Genomic DNA, 18,159 nt, shown 5'->3' on the forward strand with positions numbered 1-18,159 from the left:
GTTACATCGATGCCACTAGTTAGTCGGGCGGTCTGGTCGTCCTCGTCGATCGCCTCGGCCCCGGTGGTGGTGCTTGTTCCCGTGTTGTCGTCTCCGGGAGCCTTACGGTTTCTGCTTCTGCTACACTTCTGGTCGGACCTGGGAGGAGGACCGATCCCCCCGGGAAGGGGGCGCTTGCGGGGTGCGCCGGTGGCAGGGAGGGGGTGATTGGTGTCGGGGGGGTGTGCGTGTTGCCGGCGGGCGCCAGATCCCGCAGGGAGACCGTGTCCTGTCGGCCGTCGGGGTACTCCACGTAAGCGTACTGCGGGTTCGCGTAGAGGAGGCGAACCCTCTCGACCAACGGGTCCGACTTGTGCGCCCGCACATGTTTTCGGAGCAAGATGGGTCCTGGGACCGCCAGCCAGATCGGCAGCGACGTTCCAGAGGAGGACTTCCTGGGGAAGACAAGGAGGCGCTCATGAGGCGTTTGGTTAGTGCTAGTACATAGTAGCGACCGGATGGAGTGGAGAGCGTCCGGGAGGACCTCCTGCCACCGTGAAAGTGGGAGGTCCCTGGACCGTAGGGCCAGTAGGACGGTCTTCCAGACCGTGCCGTTCTCCCTCTCTACTTGCCCGTTCCCCCGGGGGTTGGAGCTGGTCGTCCTGCTCGAGGCTATACCGTTGCTGAGCAGGAACTGGCTCGTCACTCATAAAAGAGGACCCCCTGTCGCTGTGGACGTATGCGGGGCAACCGAACAGTGTGAATATGGTGTTAAGGGCTTTAATGACTGTGGCCGCTGTCATGTCAGGGCAGGGGATGGCGAAGGGGAAACGGGAGTACTCGTCCACCACGTTCAGGAAGTATATGTTGCGGTCGGTGGAGGGGAGAGGGCCTTTGAAATCCAGACTAAGGCGTTCAAAGGGACGGGAAGCCTTGATCAGGTGCGCACCATCCGGCCTGAAAAAGTGCGGTTTGCACTCTGCGCAGATGTGGCAGTTCCTTGTGACTGTACGGACCTCCTCCACAGAGTAGGGGAGGTTGCGGGACTTTATAAAGTGGTAGAACCGAGTGACCCCGGGTGGCAGAGGTCCTCGTGGAGGGTTTGGAGGCGGTTAATTTGTGCGTTGGCACATGTGCCGCGGGATAGAGCGTCGGACGGCTCGTTCAGCTTTCCGGGATGGTACATGATCTCATAGTTGAAGGTGGAGAGCTCGATCCTCCACCTTAAGATCTTGTCGTTCTTAATTTTGCCCCGCTGTGCATTATCGAACATGAAGACTACCGACCTTTGGTCCGTGAGGAGAGTGAATCTCCTGCCGGCCAGGTAATGCCTCCAATGTCGCACAGCTTCCACTATGGCTTGGGCTTCCTTTTCTACTGAAGAGTGGCGGATTTCTGAAGCGTGGAGGGTTTGGGAGAAAAAGGCCATGGGCCTGCCCGCTTGGTTAAGGGTGGCCGCTAGAGCTACATCAGAGGCGTCGCTCTCGACCTGGAAGGGGAGGGACTCGTCGATGGCGCGCATCGTGGCCTTTGCGATATCCACTTTGATGCGGCTGAAGGCCTGGCAAGCCTCTGTCGACAGAGGGAAGGTCGTGGTCTGTATTAGGGGGCGGGCCTTGTCTGCGTACTGGGGGACCCACTGAGCGTAATATGAAAAAAACCCCAGGCAGCGTTATAGGGCTTTTGAGCAGTGCGGGAGGGGAAATTCCATGAGGGGGCGCATGCGTTCGGGGTCGGGGCCTATTATCCCATTGCGCACTACATATCCCAAGATGGCTAGCCGGTTTGAGCTAAACACGCACTTGTCCTCGTTGTATGTGAGGTTCAAGGCTTTAGCGGTCTGGAGGAATTTTTGGAGGTTGGCGTCGTGGTCCTGCTGATCGTGGCCGCAGATGGTTACGTTGTCGAGGTACGGGAACGTGGCCTGCAATCTGTGTTGATCAACCATTCGGTCCATCTCTCGTTGGAAGACCGAGACCCTGTTTGTGACGCCAAATGGGACCCTTAGGAAGTGGTATAATCGCCCGTCTGCCTCGAAGGCTGTGTACTTGCGGTCACTTGGGCGGATGGGGAGCTGATGGTAGGCGGACTTGAGGTCCACGGTGGAGAAGACTTTATATTGGGCAATCCGATTGACCATGTCGGATATGCGGGGGAGAGGGTACGCATCTAGTTGTGTGTACCTGTTGATGGTCTGGCTATAGTCTATGACCATCCTTTGCTTCTCCCCTGTCTTTACTACTACCACCTGTGCTCTCCAGGGACTGTTGCTGGCCTGGATTATGCCTTCCTTCAGTAGCCGCTGGACTTCGGACCGAATGAATGTCCGGTCCTGGGCGCTGTACCGTCTGCTCCTAGTGGCGACGGGTTTGCAATCCGGGGTGAGGTTTGCAAACAAGGACAGTGGTTCAACCTTGAGAGTTGCGAGGCCGCAGATAGTGAGTGGGGGTATTGGGCCGCCAAATTGAAATGTTAGGCTCTGCAGGTTACACTGGAAATCTAATCCCAGTAATGTGGGCGCGCAGAGTTGGGGAAGGACGTAGAGCCTGTAGTTTTTAAACTCCCTCCCTTGCACCGTTAGGGTCACTATGCAGAAGCCTTTAATCTGTACGGAGTGGGATCCTGCAGCTAGGGAAATCTTTTGCGCACTGGGACGGATGGTCAAAAAACAGCGTCTTACCGTGTCGGGGTGGATGAAGCTTTCCGTGCTCCCGGAGTCGACCAGGCATGGTGTCTCGTGCCCGTTTATCAGCACCGTTGTTGTCGTCGTCTGGAGCGTCCGGGGCCGTGCTTGGTCCAGCGTCAATGAGGCCAGACGTGATCGTAGTGCTTGAGCGTCTTCCTCGAACCCCGTGGACCGTCGACACTAGGGTCCGTTGTTGCCGTCCAAGATGGCGGCGGGGGTGAACAAAATTGCCGCCCCCATGCATCGCACATGGCTGGGGGGTCACAAGATGGCGGCGGGGGTGGACAAAATGGCCGTCCCCATGTGTCGCACAGGTCTGGGGGGTCCCAAGATGGCGGCACCCCTCCTCCCCTCGTGGTGGCCGGGACCCAAAATGGCGGCGCCTGCGGGTCGCACATGGGGCGCTGGGGGGGTTGGGGAGCGTCAGAAACCCCGACGGCCGACAGGACACGGTCTCCCTGCGAGATCTGGCGCCCGCCGGCAACACACACACCCCCCCGACACCAATCACCCCCTCCCTGCCACCGGCGCACCCCGCGAGCGCCCCCTTCCCGGGGGGATCGGTCCTCCTCCCAGGTCCGACCAGAAGTGAAGCGGAAGCAGAAACCGTAAGGCTCCCGGAGACGACAACACGGGAACAAGCACCACCACCGGGGCCGAGGCGATCGACGAGGACGACCAGACCGCCCGACCGATTTGTGGCATCAATGTAACATTACTATATTGTGGACTGTAACGAGAACGTTTTTCCTTTTCCCCCTTTTGCTGTAAATAGTTCAAAACACACAAAAAAACCTCTGTACATGCAAACGTTTTCCTCCCAGGACCAGCCTTGTAAACCCTTACCACCACACGAAGCACCACCCCGCCGGATTCATTTGTAACAAGGGGTGAATGTGGTAGTATGCATTAGGGGTCATGTGGGACTGTGAAGCCGTGATGTCATTGGCTGACAGATCCCGGGTCCTGGTTGGCTGTTGACCTCTAGCTCCGCCCTGAAGGCGGAGTATAAGAACCTGGAGTTCTCCCCCGCAGGCCAGTCTGCTACTGAACTGCGGGGAACTAAGTCACGCTGAATAAAGCCTCATCGACTTCATCTCTATTCGTCTCTCGTGAGTCTTTGTGCGCTACAGTGAACACTCGCCTCCCGCCCTGCTGCTCAAAATGAAGACTCACCTCTCTCCCTGCTGCTCAAAATGAACACTCGTCTCTCTCCCCGCTGCTCAAAATGAACACTCGCCTCTCTCCCCGCTACTCAAAATGAACACTCGTCTCCCTCCCCGCTGCTCAAAATGAACACTCGCCTCTCTCCCTGCTGCTCAAAGTGAACACTCGTCTCTCTCCCTGCTGCTCAAAATGAACACTCGCCTCTCTCCCCGCTGCTCAAAATGAACACTCGTCTCTCGCCCTGCTGCTCAAAGTGAACACTCGCCTCTCTCCCCACTGCTCAAAGTGAACACTTGTCTCTCTCCCCGCTGCTCAAAATGAACACTTGTCTCTCTCCCCGCTGCTCAAAATGAACACTTGTCTCTCTCCCCGCTGCTCAAAATGAACACTCGCCTCCCTCCCCACTGCTCAAAATGAACACTTGTCTCTCTCCCCGCTGCTCAAAGTGAACACTCGTCTCCCTCCCTGCTGCTCAAAATGAACACTCGCCTCCCTCCCCACTGCTCAAAATGAACACTTGTCTCTCTCCCCGCTGCTCAAAATGAACACTCGTCTCTCGCCCCGCTGCTCAAAATGAACACTCGTCTCTCTCCCCGCTGCTCATAGTGAACATTCGCCTCTCTCACTGCTGCTCAAAATGGACACTCACCTCTCTCCCCGCTGCTCAAAATGAACACTCGTCTCTCTCCCCGCGGCTCAAAGTGAACACTCGTCTCTCTCCCCGCTGCTCAAAGTGAACACTCGTCTCTCTCCCCGCTGCTCAAAATGAACACTCGCCTCCCTCCCCACTGCTCAAAATGAACACTTGTCTCTCTCCCCGCTGCTCAAAGTGAACACTCGTCTCTCTCCCTGCTGCTCAAAATGAACACTCGCCTCTCTCCCTGCTGCTCAAAGTGAACACTCGCCTCTCTCCCTGCTGCTCAAAATGAACACTCGTCTCGCGCCCTGCTGCTCAAAATGAACACTCGTCTCTCCCCGCTGCTCAAAGTGAACACTCGCCTCTCTCCCCGCTGCTCAAAATGAACACTCGCCTCTCTCCCCGCTGCTCAAAATGAACACTCGCCTCCCTCCCCGCTGCTCAAAATGAACACTCGCCTATCTCCCCGCTGCTCAAAATGAACACTCGCCTCTCTCCCCGCTGCTCAAAGTGAACACTCGCCTCTCTCCCCGCTGCTCAAAGTGAACACTCGCCTCCCTCCCCGCTGCTCAAAATGAACCCTCGTCTCTCTCCCCGCTGCTCAAAATGAACACTCGCCTCCCTCCCCGCTGCTCAAAATGAACACTCGCCTCTCTCCCCGCTGCTCAAAATGAACACTCGCCTATCTCCCCGCTGCTCAAAATGAACACTCACCTCTCTCCCCGCTGCTCAAAGTGAACACTCGCCTCTCTCCCCGCTGCTCAAAGTGAACACTCGCCTCTCTCCCCGCTGCTAAAAATATACACTTGCCTCTCGCCCCGTGTGGTGATCCACTGAAATAGGAAATGTAAGGTAGGACCTGCACTACAGGTTTGCCGGTAGCTCCTGCCGGCTGGCTCCGCCCACGGAGAACTGTATAAATATGCATGACTTCCAGTGCCCTGCCATTTCGCCAGCTGCAGCAGGAGGCCTCACATCTGACTGTAATAAAGCCACAGGTGTACCCAACTTTAGTCTTTGTGCAATTGATCATGCATCAATTTATTACAGTTCCTCCGCACTGCCACCCTTCTCAACCTGACCTACAACAAAGAGAAATGTGTGTTCAGCACCACCCGGTTAGCCATTCTCAGCTATGTCGTCCAAAATGGTCTTCTCGGGCCCGACCCCGACCGCATGCGCCCCCTCATGGAACTTCCCCTCCCCCACTACCCCAAGGCCCTCAAACGCTGCCTGGGGTTCTTTTCCTACTATGCTCAGTGGGTCCCAAACTATGCGGGCAAGGCCCGCCCACTCATTCAGTCCATCCAATTCCCTCTTGCGGCCAAGGCACAACATGCTTTCGCCCGCATCAGAGCAGACATCGCCAAGGCCGGGACGCGGCAGTGGACGAGTCACTGCCTTTCCAAGTAGAAAGCAACGCTTCAGACGTCGCCCTTGCCGCCACCCTAAACCAGGCAGGCAGACCCGTGGCATTCTTTTCCCACACCTTTCATGCCTCTGAAATTCGACATTCATCCGTCGAGAAGGAGGCTCAAGCTATCGTTGAAGCTGTGCAGCATTGGAGGCATTACCTGGCCGGTAAGAAATTCACTCTCCTTACGGACCAACGGTCGGTAGCCTTCATGTTCAATAACACACAGCGGGGCAAGATCAAAAATGATAAAATCTTGCGGTGGAGAATCAAACTCTCCACCTATAATTACGAGATCTTGTATCGCCTCGGTAAACTCAACGAGCCCCCAGACGCCCTCTCCCGAGGTACATGTGCCAGCGCACAAGCGGACCAACTCCGGGCCCTACACGACAGCCTTTGTCACCCGGGGGTCACTCGATTGTACCATCTGGTCAAAGCTCACAATCTGCCCTACTCCGTCTGTGCGGAGTGCAAGCCACACTTCTACCGGCCAGACCGTGCATGCCTGGTGAAGGCTTCCCACCCCTTTGAACGCCTCAGCGTCGATTTCAAAGGGTCCCTCCCCTCCACCGACCGTAACACGTATATTCTCAGTGTGGTCGATGAGTACTCCAGATTCCCCTTCGCCATCCCATGCCCCGATATGACGTCTGCCACCGTCATCAAGGCCCTCAGCACCATCTTCGCTCTGTTCGGTTTCCCCGCCTACATCCACAGTGACAGGGGATCCTCATTCATGAGCGATGAGCTGCGTCGGTTCCTGCTCAGCAGGGGTACAGCCTCCAGCTGGACGACCAGCTACAACCCCAGGGGAAACGGGCAAGTAGAACGGGAGAATGGGACGGTTTGGAGGGCCGTCCAGCTGGCCCTACAGTTCAGGAACCTCCCAACTTCTTGCTGGCAGGAGGTCCTCCCTGATGCTCTGCACTCCATCCGGTCACTATTGTGCACCTCCACTAATAACACACCCCATGAACGTGTTTTTACCTTCCCCAGGAAGTCCACATCCGCGGTGTCGCTCCCTACTTGGCTCGCTGCTCCAGGATCGGTCCTTCTCCGTAGGCACGTCCGACTCCACAAGGCGGACCCCTTGATGGACGGGGTTCACCTACTCCACGCCAACCCTCAATATGCCTACATTGAGTTCCCCGACGGCCGCCAAGATACTGTCTCACTCAGGGACCTGGCACCATCAGGTTCCACCCCAACACACACCCCACCAATGCACCCCTCCACCCCACCTCCCACTGCGCATGCCAATATTGACCCCACCAGACCACCCCCCCTCTCCCCTTTTCCGCACAAGAGGACGGAGAGGACTTCTGCACGCTCCCGGAGTTCCCCGATGACTGGCCAGCATCAGAACCGCCACAACCGCCATCGGGGCCACCTCCACCGCCGCCAGCACCGACTTTGCAGCCAACGTTACGCTGATCCCAACGGAGCACCAAAGCACCAGACAGGCTGAACCTTTGACGGACTCCGGACCGTCAACATGGACTTTTCTTTCCCACCCACTGTACATAATTCCACTAATTGTACATAGTTCCACGTCACCCCCGCCGGACTCATTTTTAACAGGGGGTGAATGTGATGAACCACTGTAATTGGAGATGTAAGGTAGGGCCTGCACTACAGGATTGCCGATAGCTCCTGCCGGCTGGCTCCGCCCAGGGAGAACTGTATAAATATGCATGACCTCCAGTGCCCTGCCATTTCGCCAACTGCAGCAGGAGGCCTCGCATCTGACTGTAATAAAGCCACAGTTGTACCCAACTTTAGTCTTTGTGCAATTGATCGTACATCACCTGATGCTCAAAATGAACACTCGCCTCTCTCCCTGCTGCTCAAAATAAACACTCGCCTCTCTCCCCGCTGCTCAAAGTGAACACTCGTCTCTCTTCCCGCTGCTCAAAATGAACACTCGCCTCCCTCCCCGCTGCTCAAAGTGAACACTCGCTTCTCTCCCCGCTGCTCAAAATGAACACTTGTCTCTCTCCCCGCTGCTCAAAATGAACACTCGCCTCTATCCCCGCTGCTCAAAATGAACCCTCGTCTCTCTCCCCACTGCTCAAAATGAACCCTTGTCTCTATCCCTGCTGCTCAAAATGAACAGTCGCCTCTCTACCTGCTGCTCAAAATGAACACTCGTCTCTCTCCCTGCTGCTCAAAATGAACATTCGTCTCTCTCCCCGCTGCTTAATTGAACACTCGCCTCTCTCCCCGCTGCTCAAAATGAACACTCGTCTCTCTCCCCGCTACTCAAAATGAACACTCGCCTCTCTCCCCGCTGCTTAATTGAACACTCGCCTCCCTCCCCGCTGCTCAAAGTGAACCCTTGTCTCTCTCCCCGCTGCTCAAAATGAACCCTTGTCTCTCTCCCTGCTGCTCAAAATGAACACTCGCCTCTCTCCCCGCTGCTCAAAGTGAACATTCGCCTCTCTCCCCGCTGCTCAAAGTGAACACTCGTCTCTCTCTCTGCTGCTCAAAATGAACACTCGTCTCTCTCCCCGCTGTTCAAAATGAACACTCGCCTCTCTCCCCGCTGCTCAAAGTGAACACTCGTCTCTCTCCCTGCTGCTCAAAATGAACACTCGCCTCTCTCGCCGCTGCTCAAAATGAACACTCGCCTCTGTGGTAGTATGTATTGGGGGTCATGTGGGACTGGAAGCCCTAATGTCATTGGCTGACAGATCCCGGGTCCTGGTTGGCCGTTGACCTCATACTCCGCCCTGAAGGCGAAGTATAAGAAGCCGGTGCCTTCCCCCGCATGCCAGTTTATTATCGGGCTGCTGGGGAACAGACACGCTTAATAAAGCCTCATCGACTTCACTCTGTTTGTCTCACGGAGTCTTTGTGCGCCACAATTTATTGCGCCACAGCCTCTCTCCCCACCGCTCAAAGTGAACACTCGCCTCTCTCCCCGCTGCTCAAAATGAACACTCGCCTCCCTCCCCGCTGCTCAAAGTGAACACTCGCCTCCCTCCCTGCTGCTCAAAGTGAACACTCGCTTCTCTCCCCGCTGCTCAAAATGAACGCTTGTCTCTCTCTCCGCTGCTCAAAATGAACACTCGCCTCTCTCCCCGCTGCTCAAAATGAACACTCGCCTCTCTCCCCGCTGCTCAAAGTGAACAGTCGCCTCTCTCCCTGCTGCTCAAAATGAACACTCGTCTCTCTCCCTGTTGCTCAAAATGAACACTCGTCTCTCTCCCCGCTGCTTAATTGAACACTTGCCTCTCTCCCCGCTACTCAAAATGAACACTCGTCTCTCTCCCCGCTGCTCAAAATGAACCCTTGTCTCTATCCCTGCTGCTCAAAATGAACAGTCGCCTCTCTCCCTGCTGCTCAAAATGAACACTCGTCTCTCTCCCTGCTGCTCAAAATGAACACTCGTATCTCTCCCCGCTGCTTAATTGAACACTCGCCTCTCTCCTCGCTACTCAAAATGAACACTCGCCTCTCTCCCTGCTGCTTAATTGAACACTCGCCTCTCTCCCCGCTACTCAAAATGAACACTCGCCTCCCTCCCTACTGCTCAAAATGAACACTCGCCTCTCTCCCCTCTGCTCAAAGTGAACATTCGCCTCTCTCCCCGCTGCTCAAAATGAACACTCGTCGCTCTCCCTGCTGCTCAAAATGAACAGTCGCCTCTCTCCCCGCTGCTCAAAATGAACACTTGTCTCTCTCCCTGCTGCTCAAATTGAACACTCGCCTCTCTCCCTGCTGCTCAAGATGAATACTCGTCTCGCTCCCCGCTGCTCAAAATGAATACTCGCCTCCCTCCCCGCTGCTCAAAATGAACACTCGCCTCCCTCCCCGCTGCTCAAAATGAACACTCGTCTCTCTCCCTGCTGCTCAAAATGAACACTCGCCTCGCTCCCCGCTGCTTGATGCGCATTCAATGACTCTCGAGACAAGGTGAGTCATAACTAATCGGCTTTAATCAGCTTGAACTGTTCCCAGCAGCTTCGATACAGAAAGTGAAGGCTGCTGGGATGGCATTGGTTCTTATACTCCACCTCTCATGGCGGAGCTATGTACATTAGCCAATGGTAGACTCCTGGGTCTAGCCAATGGTCATCCACCTCTCAGGTACTGCAATACCTGGTATTACCACATTCACCCCCTGTTAAAAAGAACCCGGCGGGGTGATGGCCAGCATTAATGTCGCCTTTCGCATGGTAGGACCAGGTATGGAGGTACTGTGATGTCGAGGGTAACAGAAAAGTGTTCATGGTGCAGCAATCAGTCGATCGGGTGGCCTTGTTGTCCTTCTGGAGCGCCTGAGCTTCGGCGATGATCCTGGTGGGGGTGTGGTAGTATGTATTGGGGGTCATGTGGGACTGGAAGCCCTAATGTCATTGGCTGACAGATCCCGGGTCCTGGTTGGCCGTTGACCTCTAGCTCCGCCCTGAAGGCGGAGTATAAGAAGCCGGAGTCTTGCCCCGCAGGCCAGTTTACTATCGAGCTGCGGGGGAACAGACACGCTGAATAAATTGTAGCGCACAAAGACTCCATGAGACGAATAGAGTGAAGTCGATGAGGCTTTATTAAGCGTGTCTGTTCCCCCGCAGCTCGATAGTAAACTGGCCTGCGGGGGAAGACTCCGGCTTCTTATACTCCGCCTTCAGGGCGGAGCTAGAGGTCAACGGCCAACCAGGACCCGGGATCTGTCAGCCAATGACATTAGGGCTTCCAGTCCCACATAACCCCCAATACATACTACCACATTTTTGTGCGCTACAGGGGGCCCCGGCGATTGCGACTCCGGGTTCGTGGTGTCTTCCTCCCAGACAGCTTTGTCACCCCTAGGCGGCGCTGTTGGGGTGAAAAGTGGGCAGGGGGGACGGGCGCCTGGAGGTGCTTGTTGGTGCTTGTTCGGCGCTGGGTAGGGGCGGCAGCAGTGCTGACCCTCCAGTCAGGTGCTACGGGGAGGGTGGGGGTGGGGGCAATGGTGCGGGTGCGCGTGGGGCTCCGGCGGGTGCCAGGTCCCAAAGGGAGACCGTGTCTTTGCAGCCGTCGGGGAATGCTACGTAGGCATACTGGGGGTTGGCATGCAGCAGGTGGACCCTCTCAATCAACGGGTCAGACTTGTGCGCCTTCACATGTCTCCGAAGCAGGACGGGTCCCGGTGTCGCTAGCCAGGTTGGGAGCGAGGTCCCGGAGGAGGACTTCCTGGGGAAAACAAGGAGATGTTCGCGAGGTGGCTGGTTTGTGGTAGTACAGAGCAGCAACCGGATGGAGCGAAGAGCCTCCGGGAGGACTTATTGCCAGCGAAAAACTGGGAGATTCCTGGACCGTAGGGCCAGCAGGACGGTCTTCCAGACGGTTCCGTTCTCCCTCTCAACCTGCCCGTTTCCCCGGGGGTTGTACCTGGTCGTCCTGCTCGAGGCGATGCCTTTGCTGAGCAGGAATTGACGCAGTTCGTCGCTCATAAAGGAGGACCCCCTATCACTGTGAATGCATGCGGGGAAACCGAACAGTGTAAAGATACCCTGGAGGGCCTTGGTGACGGTGGTTGTGGTCATGTCTGGGTAGGGGATGGCGAATGGGAAACGGGAGTATTCGTCAATCACGTTCAGGAAGTACGTGTTGCGGTCGGTGGAGGGGAGGGGGCCTTTGAAATCCATGCTGAGGCTTTCGGGAAGCCATTATTAGGTGCGCCCTCTCTGGCCGGTAGAAGTGCGGCTTGCACTCCGCGCATATTCGGCAGTCCCTGGTGACTGCCCTGACCTCCTCGATGGAGTAGGGCAGGTTGCGGGTCTTGATGAAATGAAAGAAATGAGTGACCCCCGGGTGGCAGAGGTCCTCGTGGCGGGATCGGAGGCGGTCCACTTGTGCGGTGGCACAAGTGCCGCGGGACAGGGCATCAGGAGGCTCGTTCAGCTTCCCGGGATGGTACAAGATCTCGTAATTGTAGGTGGAGAGCTCTATCCTCCACTGCAAGATCTTGTCGTTCTTAATCTTGCCCCGCTGTGCGTTATCGAACATGAAGGCAACCGACCCTTGGTCCGTGAGGAGAGTGAATCTCCTGCCGGCCAGGTAATGCCTCCAGTGTCGCACAGCTTCTACTATGGCCTGGTCCTCCTTTTCGACCGAGGAGTGGCGGATTTAGGAAGTGTGGAGGGTGCGGGAGAAGAAAGCCACGGGCCTGCCCGCTTGGTTGAGGGTGGCCGCCAGAGCTACGTCGGACGCATCGCTCTCGACCTGGAAGGGGAGGGACTCGTCGATGGCACGCATCGTGGCTTTTGCGATGTCCGCTTTGATGCGGCAGAAGGCCTGGCGGGCCTCCGTTGACAGGGGGAAGGTTGTGGACTGGATCAGTGGTCGAGCCTTGTCTGCGTAATTGGGGACCCATTGTTTATAATAGCTGAAGAAGCCGAGGCTTTAGGGCCTTGGGGCAGTGAGGGAGGGGGAATTCCATGAGGGGGCGCATGCGCTCAGGGTCGGGGCCTATGACTCCACTTCGCACTGCGTAGCCTAGAATGGCTAGACGGTCGGTGCTAACCGTGCATTTATCCTTATTGTAAGTCAGATTAAGGATATTTGCGGTCTGGAGAAATTTTCGGAGGTTGGTGTTGTGGTCCTGCTGGTCATGGCCGCAGATGGTGACATTATCAAGATACGGGAACATTGCGCGTATGGCGTATCGGTCAACCATTCGGTCCATCTCACGTTGGAAGACCGAGACCCCGTTCGTGACACCGGAGGGATTCCTTAAAAAGTGATAGAGCCGCCCATCTGCTTCGAAGGCAGTGTACTGGCGGTCACTATTACGGAGGGGTAGCTGGTGGTAGGCAGACTTGAGATCCACCGTGGAGAAGACCTTGTATTGCGCTGTGATGGGTCTTCTTCACATGGCTCCTCAGCACCCCTTTCTGAGATGGCCTGGATGTTAGGCTATATGTTGCCTGTGCAATTCTCTCTGGACCTGTTGTTATCTCTAAGAGAGAGAATATAGATTTTGTTCTTCAACAGGCTGAATACAACATTGAATGTCATTCAGTGAGAATGCCACGATGTGATCAACTCATGGACGGCTCATCCATTCTGGCTTGCTGGGAGAGGCCAATCTCGCCTTCCCTAGAGGAGTATTCTCTGGCCTCTCCTGCCAACTCAGCGGCATCCTCTAATTTCAGGAGCTCCTGGATATTGGCCATCCCTCCTCCAGTCTGGAGTTACTTTCTCTTGTTGTCGGCAAGCTTGGCCTGAATGAAGACAAATGGTTGGGATGTGATGAGAAGGGATGAAGCGGAGGTTGGGAAGCATGCATGCCTACTGTGTTTGCTGAACCCTCCCTCATTAATGGCCGATGATACTGTTTGTGCAGAATGTCAGGTGAGATGCTGGTGAAAATAGGCTTTAAATGCTAGTAGCTCCCCGCTAATATTGTGTGAAATCCCTGAGCAGTGTAACACTTTGACATCACGATGCCACTATGAGAATGCGAGGTTGGAGTGACCTGAAGGATGACTTACCCTGGCAGTGCGGATGAGGTCATTCATCCCCTTCCTGCGCTGGATGGGCATTTCTCTGTCAGTTGCCCGCTGAGCTGGCTTCCTTTGTGACCGGCTCCCAGGCCAACAAGGTGAGTTTGCTGGACCTCCTAGATCCATTCCTGGTAAAAGGATCCTCCCAATGCTGGTGTATACCTCCAATTGTTCCTTGGGGCCATCTCTGGGACTTCCAAAGTCGCAGCCATGTATTTAAGTATGGTGCCAGGAACTTCAACCTCATGAGGTGATGGCGAGTGGCTGAATCAATGTCATCCCCACCACGTGATTCACCAAGCAGCTTGCCAATACATAATTAATGAGGTTTCAAATAGAAGATCGGGCTTGAGAACCCGTCCTGCCAACAGTGGAAACTCACCACTAATCCAGAGCAAAAAATTCTACCCACAATTATAAATTGACTCCACAATATGAAGGGACTGCCTTTGCCCATTCATTCCATCAAAAACATTCATAGTTTTATATTTTTTAATTTAATCTCCTTTTATCCTTCTCAGTTCCCATTAAAATAATTCATGTACTGCTAGTTCCTCCACTATCTTTTAAAAGGAGGGATGGTATGATCTGGAAGAGTGATGGCCTGAAAGGGTGATGGCAAAAAAATAAAATCTTGCATTATGCCTAACAACACCTTTGACAACCTCAGGCATTTGACAGCCAACAAAGTACTTTTGATTTATAATGTAGGAAACACATCAAAACAACAGTTTCCCACAAAGAGCACTGGGATAACAACAAGATAATCTGTTTTTGTGACATTGCAGGATCATAAATATTGGTCAGAACACCAGGAATACCCCCCCCCCCCCCATGCTCTTCTTCGAAGGAGTATATTATACACACACAGGGCCTTCAGTTACCATCTCATCCTAGGTTGCATTTTCCTTCAATGCTCCAAGCGCCCCTACCTGCTGTTGTACTAGGTATTTGCCTCTCCTCAGAGTACCTTCTGGTCCCATTTCACAACCCCACTCCTCCCGTCACACACACACACAATTTAAGCACTGCAGCATGAAGATGAGCAAAAGTCCTATCCCAATCATCTAATCAATGCATCTTGCAGATACACTTGTGTATCCTCAACTTTAAAACTAGCATTACAAAATAACTAAATGCTTCTATGTCAAATAGTATTGTGATATAAAATATAAAGGCCACTGATTTTCAGTGGACAGTCACATGGATTTCAATACCCGAAGCAATGGTAAAATTTTCAGAATACCATAATAAAAATGGATTTAACCTATTCAATCACAGCAAATCACTGGCCCTAATGCTAACTGTTTTGTTATGCTCTTGATTTAGCATAAGCTGCTTCCTTGATGTGCACTCTGACAAAGGAAGGTTCAGACTTGGAGATAGCTTTAACATATTTATTACTGTTAACAATTCTCCTACTTGGATTCGACGCTACTGTTAATCCTGCTATAGCTACTCAGACTGACAAACCAGTCTGCTACAATCCATGTGGTGGGAGTGATGTTTAATCAACCCTGTGTCTGTACTCACTGAGAGTCTCCACTGGAAAGAGACTGAGCATGTGTGATGTGTCCTTTTATATGGGTTGGTGTAATGCCCTCCTGTGGTAGTGTAACCTCTGTGTGTATCATGACTGCCCATTGGTCGTGTCCTATCTTACTGACCTATTGGCTGACTGTCTGTGTGTCATGTCTCTGGTGTTCCCTCTAGTGTCTAGCTAGGTGTAGTGTATGTATATTAACCCTTTGTGTACTTACAGTGATGTATATCACCGCACTAACCATATTCAACAATGTTGTCAAAATACAAACCCCATGCATCCTGCAACTTAATATATGTAAATATATGAAGAACATATAAACAAGGAACATACCCACCATCTGCAGTGTGTTTATGAGTAAAAGACAGGAGGTCGGCTGCCCTGCCTGTTCCCTCACACACAACAACAGGTACAGGGGGAACATCCCTTACATATTCCCACACCGTCAGGATAACATTCGGTCCACCTTCAATCACCAGCCCCACTACAGGAACACCTTGGCCCATCCCTATATTGGGTAGAAAAGGAAAAGCCGAATTGCATTAAAACATCTTACAAGACTGTTAACATTGAAAGAAAACTTTTACTTCAATATTGTACACCGTTGGGACATTCTTGTCGGGGGTGGTGCAGTGGGGGGTGGTATTTGGTCTGGAGGCAGCCCATAGTGTCACAAGACACCTTTGCAGCAAATGCTTAATGAACTCTACAATGTAAATGATGCAGGAGGCTAGCCGCACCCCATCTTGACTCATTTATGTTGCTGCCATGTTTCACGGTCCCTGCGGCAGAGAATTCAGTGACCATTGCCACAGGAAAATGAAGTGAGGCCTGGAATGTTTGCCACAACCCACCCATCCTATACTGCCCCCACACTGCCTCAAGAAAGCGTGGAAAATCCTGGGGCGACTTAAATTAAGCTGAGGCCTAGCAGAACAGGTTATCCTTGCCTTTGCACCCAGAAATCGGATGTTCCTCAGGGTCTACAGTTGTAACTGGAAAAGGAGGAAACTCACCTTCACCACAAACACTAGTACAGTGGTTGTTTGGCTGTACTTACGGGTATGGATTTTCTGAAGTGCAATGTATTTTTCCAGCATCCTTCTCAGCTTCATTTCATTCCCATATTTGCCAACAGTTCCATCGTCTACTAGGATGAAGTGCGAATGCTTGCTATTTAAACTGGTCAGCTTGCTCAAAGGATTGCCAAGTGTCTGATAGGGGCAGATGACCTAAGGAAATACATTATACACAACTTGCTTAAAAACATTATCAAAACCTTTGTATTTTACTGCATATAAACAGTCCAAAATACCTTTAAAGCAGAGATAATATTTGTCAACGCATATCAATACTGCTGAATTATATTGGATGTATCTGTGATGTTGGCATGTAGGGATACCTGACTGTTAGCTGACAAAGCATTAAATTGGAGCACTCCCACTAAACAATGCTATGCTGTATTTTAAATATATCCATAGAACCTCACACCCTAATGTCCTAATGTTGATGAAACTTTCAAATTTAGTGTAAAGCTGTCTGAAAGAAAGAAAGTCGGCATACTCCCAGTTGACCATAGACTGCTTTCTACTTTGAGAGAGAAATAGAGATGACTGGTGATGATCTAACCTGAGGGTCATCACAGGGGAGGGATAACGTTGAGAAGGCGGGGCCTTCATGGATAACTCGGCCAGTAGGGGAATTGAAACTGCGCTGTCGGTGTAGCTCTGCATCACGAACCAGCCGTCCAGCCGACTGAGCTAACTAACCCCCAGAGCTGTCCATAATGCTGCCTGTTCACAAAATTAAAACCACAAAATGTAGTGTGGTGAATGCTGGGACACTTTTAAAACTGATTTTCAAGTTTAAAAATCAATCCTTGCCTAATTGTAGTTATGCTGCTGTCAGTGCAAACCTGAAATAGAGTGGGTCTGCATACTGCAGATGATTCCACAATACCTATACAAGCTGAGTGCAAAACATTTCATCAAAATTGCAGATATATTGGGGGCTGGGAATTCTGCAAGGTGGTGCTGTTATTTTTAGTACAATCTGCCTGCAAGATTGTGGAATTTTAAAGGCAACTTGCATCCAGGTTTCTGCAATCCTTTGCACTATTTTAAAGAACATTGTGTTGGGAGCTGGCCTAATCATCATGGTGAGTTTCTGTTAGTTGCACCAGTTTGCAGGCATTCAACGAGGCTCTTAAAATTAAACTATTTTTTGGGGTGCAAGAACACCTTTCAGAAGGTTTTTGATTTTTATTTATTTGCTCAGGGACTGACTACTATACACAAATATAGCTAGCAAATGATTCTGCCTTTTTTGAAAGTCATACTTAAAATCAATTAAAATGGTTGTCCAGACACCCTGGGAGAAAAATTCATTTTTGTGTAATGCTGCTTTACCTCGATTCACTTGGACAGGCAGCCTCTTAGAGGTCACTATTAGTGTGGTTTGTGCTGCTTTTCTTCACAGGTATCATTGAATGTTGGGTGAGCCAAGCAGGTTGTGGCGCACACCAAAGAATTGAAGTAAGTCTGATAACGCACAAGAAACAGCACTACCCAAACAAATGCTTATTTTTGTAATACCAAAATTCTAATTCTATGAATGAATTGCACCAAGTTAATGTTTTAAATATCAAGGAGTACTTTTTAGCAAAAAGTTTAAATTTCAAATGACTTTCTTAAACACTGCCCAATTGTACAGGTTCATGACAGCTTTTCAGATCTGTGATATGAAAAATAAAATTTCTGAAAGTTAGCGCAGTTTTGAATAAAATTTCTACGCAGATAACCAATTGTGCCCAAAGTGTAAACTCGACCGATGATTCTGTATAGGCTACCGGAATTGCACTGAATTTTACTTTATCAGTTGTATTAGTTGAAAAAGCACGCACTCTAGTGTTCTAATTTTATTTGTATTTTTATGTCCATATTTTGGAGGCTGGCAGAGGAAACATGTCAGATTGTATTGATTACAGGTAAATGGAATTATGTCACAAAAAATATTCTGATGGCAAGTAACGTTCGTATCACACAAGTGTCAGGCAGTGACCATCTTCGGCAAGTTCGGTGGATTGGCCATGCTAAATTGACCCATAGTGTCCAAAAGATTAGGTGGGGCTATTGGGTTACGGGGACAGGGTGGAAGAGTGGGCTTAAGTAGGTTGCTCTTTCCGTGATGGGAATCCAAGGGCCGGTTGAGACTCAATGGGCCTTAAAAAAACTATCTATC

The 18,159-nt window shown here is 52.1% G+C and overlaps 1 protein-coding gene across 3 annotated transcripts in view; it reads right to left on the reverse strand.

The window, feature by feature from the left end:
- Positions 1-18,159, reverse strand: part of LOC140429507 (transient receptor potential cation channel subfamily M member 6-like) — a 426,501-nt gene that overhangs the window by 277,217 nt on the left and 131,125 nt on the right. For all 3 annotated transcript variants that reach the window (XM_072516596.1, XM_072516595.1, XM_072516594.1), the window contains exons 7-8: positions 15,980-16,151; positions 15,253-15,427 (exon numbers count right to left, since the gene is read on the reverse strand). In XM_072516596.1, the coding sequence (XP_072372697.1) occupies positions 15,253-15,427; positions 15,980-16,151 (347 nt within the window). The remainder of the gene's footprint in view (positions 1-15,252; positions 15,428-15,979; positions 16,152-18,159) is intronic.

This window comes from Scyliorhinus torazame, chromosome 9 (assembly GCF_047496885.1).
Source record: "Scyliorhinus torazame isolate Kashiwa2021f chromosome 9, sScyTor2.1, whole genome shotgun sequence".
NCBI lineage: Eukaryota > Metazoa > Chordata > Chondrichthyes > Carcharhiniformes > Scyliorhinidae > Scyliorhinus > Scyliorhinus torazame.